General features: G+C 50.9%; 1 protein-coding gene across 4 annotated transcripts in view; it reads left to right on the top strand.

Moving 5' to 3' along the window:
- Positions 1–621: 621 nt before the first annotated feature.
- Tmem255b (transmembrane protein 255B) overlaps positions 622–8,686 on the top strand; it is a 28,529-nt gene continuing 20,464 nt past the window's right edge. For 2 of the 4 annotated variants that reach the window (XM_050136590.1, XM_050136589.1), the window contains exons 1-3: positions 622–847; positions 4,758–4,900; positions 7,811–7,873. In XM_050136590.1, the coding sequence (XP_049992547.1) occupies positions 793–847; positions 4,758–4,900; positions 7,811–7,873 (261 nt within the window). In that variant the 5' untranslated portion in view covers positions 622–792. Of the gene's footprint in view, positions 920–1,488; positions 1,630–4,757; positions 4,901–7,810; positions 7,874–8,686 lie in introns of those variants that run through there. The other 2 variants (XM_050136593.1, XM_050136592.1) reach the window with 2 other exon arrangements.

Genomic DNA, 8,686 nt, shown 5'->3' with positions numbered 1-8,686 from the left:
CCCCCCCCCCCCCCCCCCCCCCCCCCGTGGATCTAAAGTCTTGATGGGAGTGGGGTAGCCAGAGAGCATCCCCAAGGCTCCACAGCCCCTGTGCCAGGCAGGGGCATGCTCCACCACAGAACCCGAGTTTCCACACTGCACCACAGACCCACCAGGGCCTCAGCCTCCATCACATCACCTGTGTGCACGCCTGCAGAGTGTTTTCCTAATGACCGAGGTGGGAGGGCTCAACTCACTGGGGGTCTGAAGTAGCCAGGAGTGGAGTCCTCTCCTGCACCGGTGTAGAATCCTTGCTCTGCCTCTGCCGAGTTTCTCTGCTTCCCTCCATCTGGGCCACCTAGTTCTCCCTCCGTGGCACTTCTGATGGAGGGCTGGGTCCAGGCCAATTTCTTCAGGTACACCCCTCCTCACTGGGTCGGCCTTCCATCTCTGGCAGAGGCAGCTCAGGATCTTTTCCTAGACTCTGATTTCCAGGGGCTGGAGACTGGAAAGAGAAGAGGGGGGAGGAGGGAAAAGAAGGGGAGGGGAGGGGGGGAATAGAAAACGGGAGGAGGAGCCACAGGCACCAGGACCTAGGAGGGAGGAAGGGAGGTGTAGGGGAGGGCCGAGGGGTGGTGGTGGAGGGAGAGGGGAAATGACCAAAGGAGAGAGGAAGATAGTAGAGGTAGAGAAGAGCAGACACAGGGCTGCGGTTTTCTGCTGCTGCTCCTGGGCCTCCTGAAACCTAACCAGACAGAAGCCTCCAAGTGGCCGCCTCAGAGCGCTGCCCTCCCAGCGGAGGGCACTTGGGGAATGCAGCCGCTCCCGCCTCCTGTGCCAGGCCCTCTGGCCCTTCTGGATACCACAGGTTAGCTGACAGCCCCTGGGATATCCACCACCAGTAGGAGATTTGGGGGCCTGAGTTACAAGTCTCTAGCTGGTAAGGGAACTCCTGACACAGCTCAGGGCTCTGGGCACAGGACTCCCTTGGGGTTGGGGCTGGGGGTTCAGGTCATGTGGCAGGGCCACCTCATCTTTCTGCTGCACATCTGTCTATGCTGCACACCTGTTTCTGCCCCCTACTCTTTTTATTAACGGACCTGAATACTTAATAAGCGTCGCCATCCCGAACCCACAGCTTCCCAGTCCTACTGTATTTATTTCAGTCTCTAAACTCTTCTGGGAAATGCTTGCTTGAAAGAACCAGGGAGCTCTTCCTGCCTGAGAGGTGCTCAGGGCATTTTAGTGGTGTTTAGTGGAAGTTAAGTGAGGGCTTCCAGGGCTTCCAACCGCCTCATTCCCCGGCCATTCCATCTTTGTGTGATTTCCCACAGAAAGCCCGAGGCAGCTGAAGCCAGGTCCTTCTGGGAAACCAGGAAACCTGTTGCCGTCTCTGGCTCTCCTGGCTTGGGCTTGGGTGCTCCTCTGGGAGGTAGCCAGGCCCTGGAGGGGTGCCAGGCATTGTTCCAGGAGGGCAGAGGGTGGGAGAGACTTGGAGCAGAAAAGACTTTCTACCTTGGGTGACCCTAGGCCATGGGATTAAGGGATCGGTGGAGAAGGGGGAGCTCTGGATGATGCCTCATGGTTAAGAATCCAGGTGATAGCCTCCACCCTTCACTGAGACACTTTCGGGGAGTCTTCAGAAGCCAGGTTGGTATGCTATTAGATAATAATTAAGGAATCTGGCTTCTAAGAGATGGTTGTGCCCTCTCTTTAAGGCCGGACGCTCTGTTGTCATTCGCTCATTTCCCAGTAAGCATCTAGCTAGCTAGTGTTGACTGGCAGCTGTTCTAACGGCTGTCCCCCTTGCTGTGCTAGGGTGACTTGGGGTTAAGGGCAGCTCCTGGCTTACCCTTTCCTTCCAATAAGGAACTCCAGACTTTAAAATGGTCTGTGGGAGTCTTTTATTAAGACAGTCTTAACAGCCACTACCGGCCTGGGTGGCTCCAGGCTGCGACGATTTTTATACTCAAGCTTCTTTGTTTACAGCCCGGAGCAGTGTTAGATATAAAATCAGAACCTGGTGGCTGGGCAGTGTCCAGCTCTGTGCTACTTGGGAACACTTTGCCTCTGCGATAGGATAGGCCCTCATGGGATCTCCCAGGCTCATCTCAAATCCCCAGGCTCGAATGACCCTTGTACCTCAGCATCCCCAATACCTGAGACTAGGGACCCAGGCCATCACAGTAGGCCCCAGAGGAGTAACCCCACTCTGAGGGTTCAGGCCCTGTAGGCACCAAGGTCATGATGAAGAGCCTTGCTGAATCTTGTCCTCCAGGCTGGGGCTTCTCTTCCTGCCTCAATTCAGGGACACGAATGGGTTAAAGTATGGTCTCAAGAGCTAGACCTTTGGTCAAGTGGCATTTTTCAGGTCAGAAACCGTTAGCCCAACAATGCTAAGTGTCACTAGACTAGGATGTCATGCTAATGGCCGAACACAAAGGAGGACATGGTCCAGGGTGCCATGGGCTGGTGCCGCCCCAGGTGAAAGATGTTTCTGCAAGAAGGGTCCCCCCAGGTCTGCTGGATCATTACTGGTTGTTTGGAATGTAGTTGGTATGCAACGCACTGAGGGGAAAAGGGGGGAAGTAAAACCCTTTAGGTGAGGAAGCACCTGTGTGGTTCACCATATACCTAAGGCTCATTAGCACTTGTTTGCTAGGCATGACCAGGTGGTAGTTAGGCCCTGCCTACTCACTTGGCCCCAGCCCCTTTCCTTGCTCCCGAGGCTGAGTGTGTACAGGTGTTGGCCTCTTGGTAGGGCTGTGGGCATTGTGGATAAGTCAGAAGTTGCTTCAAAGCCTTCTCCCTTGTTCTGCTAAGGGTGATCTGCGCCCTGTTCCTGCAGTTTCCAAAGAAGAGTGTTCCTTTTGCTTCCCACTGGCTTACCCACACACCTTCACAGGCCTGAGCCCTCCGGGGTGGATTCCATTCAGCCTGACTCTCTTCTCCTAAATTTACCCAGGCGTTGTGGATGTAGGAGAAAGTAGAGTCAGAGTCTCTCCCTTCCTGCTCACCCGGCTATGTACGTTGGTCTCTCCAGCTCCCTGGTCCTTCAGCACCCAGGCTGCCCACTTGCCGTGCACCAACCTCAGGGCTTTCTCAAGGCCATCTGGACCCAGTGCTGGACAGAATCCCAAACACCTCAGGGCCTCATTTCCTAAAAGATGTTTTCACACTCTTTCCTGAATTCTCCCTCCCCTCCCCCCGCCCTGCCTCATTTTGCGATTGAATTTGGCACTTTATAAAGCCTGTGTATACCGTGGCTCATCTTATATATGCTAGTCTTCTCTCCCAAGAATAAAAGCTTCCAATGGGGGCAGGATTCACCTCGTGACCATGGCAGTGTGTCTGGGATTCAGAAGCATCTGTACGTAATGAACAGTTCAGTGTGGAATGAGTGTGAGAATGAGCTTGGAAATAGTACAGGGCTGAGTGCACACGTGTGGTGTTTCTACAGGTGATAGTCAAGTAGCCCATACGGTGAGAGGCACAAACAAAGGTCCCACTCTGGACATAAACCTTTCTCTCAGAGGCAAAACAGTGGGAATTGGGAGTGGGAAGGGGAAACGGACCCATACTTGAGGCCAGGACTTAAAGAGCCTGGTTAACAGGAGTTCCATCCTCTACAACCTTGGGGACCTGCTCCTGGGGGCCAGTGATTACTGTATTGGGAAATGGTAGATCTGGTCCCTCTGTAGGGTTGAAGGGTGATTTAGGATAAGGTTCTGAGAAGGCATCTGCCACACCCCAGTCTGGAGGAAGGGTGAGAACGCTGGAGAGTGATAAGCAGGACCTCTGGAATGGAGTCTTACTGCTGGGTCAGCCAGATAAAAGCCTTTCTCCGGTTGGTCGGGTCATTTGGAGTGTGAGCAGTCATCTGTGGTTCTGAGAATTTATGTCTTGAGCTTGTAACAGTCCCTTTCTTAGGTGTCACAACCTTGACCCATGTGAAGCTTCTTCACTGGTGGGATCAAGGATGTGTGAAATCCTCAAATGAGAATCCCTCAGAGTGAAGAGTTGCCCGTTCAGATGCAGTGGCCATTTGAAAGGGGGATGTACCTGGGTAGGCAAACCACTTCTGAGGAAGCAGGCACCATGCCGTGCGTGCACACATAGAGGCACAAGTGAGTGTGAATATACGCCTGTGTGTACACACTCAAAATGTTGACTTGTTAGGACTCTGGAGTTAAGAAGGTCACCGACTTTTCCACCATCCCACTTCTGTTTGTCATGATTGGTCAAATGCCTGGCTGGATCAGAGCTAAACTCAGCCTTCTCACTTGGTTTTGGCTGTAGCCTGTGGTTCAGGTGTTCAGTAGAAAAGCTGTTTCAGCCCCTCCAGATCATTAGGGGAAGAGTCGGCTCCCAGAGATAGCAATCTCTGCTGAGCTGTAGCGAGTGCAGGGCTCAATCTCACAGCCTATAGCTGCAGGTGCAACCTTCTAGTCGGGCGGGTGGGTCCGCACCCAGAAACCCCAGAGGCTGACAAGAGGGTGCCACAGCTGGGGTACAGCTTCCTCCGACACTCATGGCACCCCCTCCATTCCCCATGAAATCATTCTCCCCTTGGACTTGAGACGGATGAAGACAAGCCTCTCTCCCAGCCTCAGGCCATGACCCCTGACTGCTCGTCTTCCTGGCACAGCGGGGACCAGGTTTTCCTTTTGTTGGTAGAGGACAGATATGGAGCTCCCACAATTCCAAATGACTGGGCCCGGACTGTAGTGGGGAATTCGCACCCAGTGCACTAACACCCCCTCTTTTCCTCCTCATAGAGGGCTTTGCGAGGAGAAAGAAGATCTCGCTGTGGTTTGTGGGCTCCCTGCTGCTGGTGTCCACCCTCATCCTGACCATCGGCCTTGCTGCCACCACCAGGACAGAGAATGTGACTGTGGGCGGCTACTACCCAGGGATCATCGTAAGTCAAAGGCCTCTGGGGGACTGAGTAGGAGATTCAGGGTGTTCTATGTGGAGAGACAAATTTCCTGCTATTCCAGGTGGGAGGGGGCCACCATCCTAGGAAAAATAACCCCAGCCTAATACTTAGTATCTGAGAGTGTTCAGCGAAGGGGGAGGACTGAGGGCTGCTGGTCAGAGGGCCCTAAGAGAGGCCATTGTCTTGCACCGTGCTGGTGGGCCAATGTTGTCACAGGGCCTTGGAAGTAGAGGGGGTGGGAGGAGCGTGTGCTGTGGTGAAGGTAGGGTGGATTCGGGGCCACATAAGGTTCCACGGTGAAAGCAGGGAAGGGTCTGAAGCTGAAAAGGACCAGAGTCTGGAGAAGTCCGAAGAGATGGAAAAACTGTCTCAGATCCCCGAAAGACCAGCCGTCCTGCCCCTGGACATTAACACATGCAGCAGCCCCAACCTAATTCCTGGAAGATGGGCTAGTGGCTTTGAGAGCCCCCTGGGGAGGACATGGATTGAGGCTGTTGTTCATGATGCCACTGTTGAGAAAGACGTGTATATCTGTGCTGACTTCTGACTTCCCTCAGGAGGGTAAATGACTCTAGTGACAGAATCAAAATTGTCAGCAAGGCAGTCTCTCAGCCTCAGGGTCTAAACGTACTTTACTGTCCATCTTATCTTTAGATCGTTCTTTATTTACACACGTGAGTCATGTTATCCACCTGGCTGTAATTCAGATAACACTATGTGAAAGTTTCACTGTAACACTGCATGAAGTCCATACAAGAGATGCTAGCCTTACACGAGGATCTTCTGCCGCATTCCCTTGGGCAGAGAGGGAATTCTGATATTCAGGAGCTAGGTGCAGCATCTCCGATTCTATGAAAAACATGAAGATTAGCCTCTAGCGGTTGCTGGTTGCTTCCCTCCAACTCTATTTGTTTGAGTCTCACGCCAGGAAGTCCTAGTTTTCATTCTTTGTTGCTGTGGCAAAACACCCTGATGGAATAAAACAGAGGGGAGGAAGGGGTTACGTTAGCTCACCACTTCAGCTTATAGGCCGCTGTTGTGGGGAGGTCATAGTAACGAGAGCGTGAGGCAGCTGGTCACATTACATTTGCAGTCAAGAGCAGAGAGAAATAGGCACATGATGTCTTCCTGTTGATCATGTCCAGCTCGATTCCTTTCTCCTCATGTAGTTCAGGACCTCCTTTCTAGGGAATGGTGCTGCCCATAATGGGCTGAGTCTTCCCACATCAAATAGTCCAGTCTCCTACTGACAACATCCACAGGCCAACCCCATGTAGACACCCCTTCTTCGAGACTCTTCCCTGTGACGAGATGATAAAGCTAACCACCAGAAGATTACATCCCAACATAACAGTATTTCTGAGGTAATAGGAAAGGAGATGTTTTCCCGAGAGATGAACTAACACTGTATTCACCAGAGTTAGCTTTGTCTCGGACTTTGCATCTTCGTGGGGACAATAGTGAAATTAGAGAAACTGGAGTAAAAGTTGACTCAGATAGACCCTGCACTCAGCAGAGCTGAGGGTGCTGGCCATCTAGGAGGAGAGAGGCCTGGGAATGAGAAATCATCATTTTTGGCAAAAAGTCACATTCAAAAGTATTAAATTTAGTATAACTCTGACATTTGTGAACTGTGGGCAAGGAATGAGGCCCTCAGAAGCTTAGTACTTGGAGAGATACCATTCTTCAGAGACAAGATGGTCAGGGCCGGGCTGGAGAGATGGCTCAGAGGTTAAGAGCACTGGCTGCTCTTCCAGAGGTCCTGAGTTCAATTCCCAGCAACCACATGGTGGCTCACAACCATCTGTAGTGAGATCTGGTGCCCTCTCCTTCACTGTAGGCATACAAGCAGACAGAATACTGTATACATAATAAATAAATCTTTAAAAAAGATGGGCAGGGCCTCCTGAGCCAGCAATTGACCCCCTCAGAGTAGCACAGGCCCAGAGCAGTGTGTACAGACACCACTGGAACTCAGGGCTACTTCCCCAGCTTTAAGATGAGGACAGGTGTGAGCATACGACTCTAACCCCTGACTGTGCCTCTGTCCGGGAGAGCTCCTGGACCCCAAACCTCCATGCTGTCTTTCTCCATGCCCAGCCTACTGGCTGTCCTTGCTTCAGTCTGAAGACTTCAGTGTGGGCAGGGTCTTGGTCGTAACATTTCTTCTGCTGAAACCCCAAAAGTTCAGCTGCCAAAATTCTCTCTGTCTTTCTTGGACTGGCCAGAGAGGGCATGTCTGAAGCTCAGTGTGAGGTCCCTACAAAAGTCCCTACCAAGACTGAGTCCAAAAGTTGAACTGATCTCATGGAAGCATCAGCTTCTGCCTCTGTTCCACCAGCAAACAGGCTTGGGTGGACGTGCTGTCTCACAGACAGGCTTGGGTGGGCATGCTGCCCCGCGAACAGGCTTGGGTGGGTGTGCTGTCCCTTTCTAGGGAAAGTAACTCCATGCTGTGTGGTGCTTCCCTAAGGTGGGAGTGGCCACACCCTTCTCCCAACAAAGTATTTAATTTTATTTTTAGTTGTTTTTTAAAGACAGTGTTTCGTTTGGTAGCCCAAGTTGGCCATTCTCCTGCCTCAGCTTCCTAAGTGCTAAGATAACAGGTATGAGCTACCATACCCAACTGGACAAAATATTTTAAGGGTGAATTATTAAATATTTAAAAATTATTTTTACTTTGTATGTATGGAGGTCATGTGTAGAGGTCAGAGGAATTGGTTCTTTTCCTTCTATCATGTGGGTCCTGGGGACTGAACTCAGGTCATCAGGCTTGTTAGCAAGTGTCTTTATGTGGTAGGCCATCTCGTCAGCCCAAGGGGCCTTGTTAACTGTGATAGGCCAGTATGACACTAACCAGACATCTCTCTCTTGTTCTTCCTTTCCTCTCAGCTGGGCTTTGGGTCCTTCTTGGGCATCGTTGGCATCCACCTGGTGGAGAATAGAAGACAAATGGTAAGAACAATCTCTTTCAATATGGGGTTGTGAGAGAGTTGGTCCTTCGGTATGGGATGCTACAGTCATAGCAAGGGTTTCCTCTCCACATTTGTCTGCAACCCCTGGGCCATATATACTAGATGACCCAAGACACAGGGTCTCATTGGTGACATTCATAACTCGGTCTCAGTGAGCATACCCCACTGAGAAAGAGAGAGAGGTAGAGATGAAAACAGCAGGGGAATCTGGGGTCAGATCTTAGAAACCATAGTTACTGTTCTGTGGCTGTGAAGAGACACTGTAACAAAGGCAACTTACAAAAAAAAAAACATTTAATTTGTTGCCGAAGTCAAGCTTCAGCAGGGGGAGAAAGTGGAGGAGATGATGGGCAGTGCTACTAAGCACAGTTAAGATGTAACTCAGGGAGCAAAGGTTAATTCTTCATCTTCTCCTGTCTCTATTTTTCTCCTGTCCTTTTCATGCCGCCTGAGACAAATACTTCTATGCAAGAAGAAATTACCTTACTACCACACATTACATAGTTTCCAGAAACAAAAGTCTTTACACAGGAAGAAACCATTATTAGGATCACAAGTTACATGATTTCCTTAGGAGCCCACAAGTAATCAAATATTTTCCTTTGTGTTATTTCTCCAACCATAGCATCTTTACCCCAAGCAATGATTTTTTTTTATTATCGATTAACTAAGTTTTAAGCAAATCAAGTATGTCTCAGCCAGTTCCAATTGTACTTCAGGCAGCTGTTGGCAGTTTCAGTACAGCAGATTCCTGTCTTCTTTTCTTCTCTCCCTCCCTCCCTCCCTCCCTCCC

The sequence above is a fragment of the Alexandromys fortis genome, unplaced genomic scaffold (genome assembly GCF_014885135.2).
Source record: "Alexandromys fortis isolate MF-2015 unplaced genomic scaffold, M_Fortis_MF-2015_v1.1 scaffold_3, whole genome shotgun sequence".
Classification (NCBI taxonomy): Eukaryota; Metazoa; Chordata; class Mammalia; order Rodentia; family Cricetidae; genus Alexandromys; species Alexandromys fortis.
This window is presented reverse-complemented; position numbering and strand designations above follow the sequence as displayed.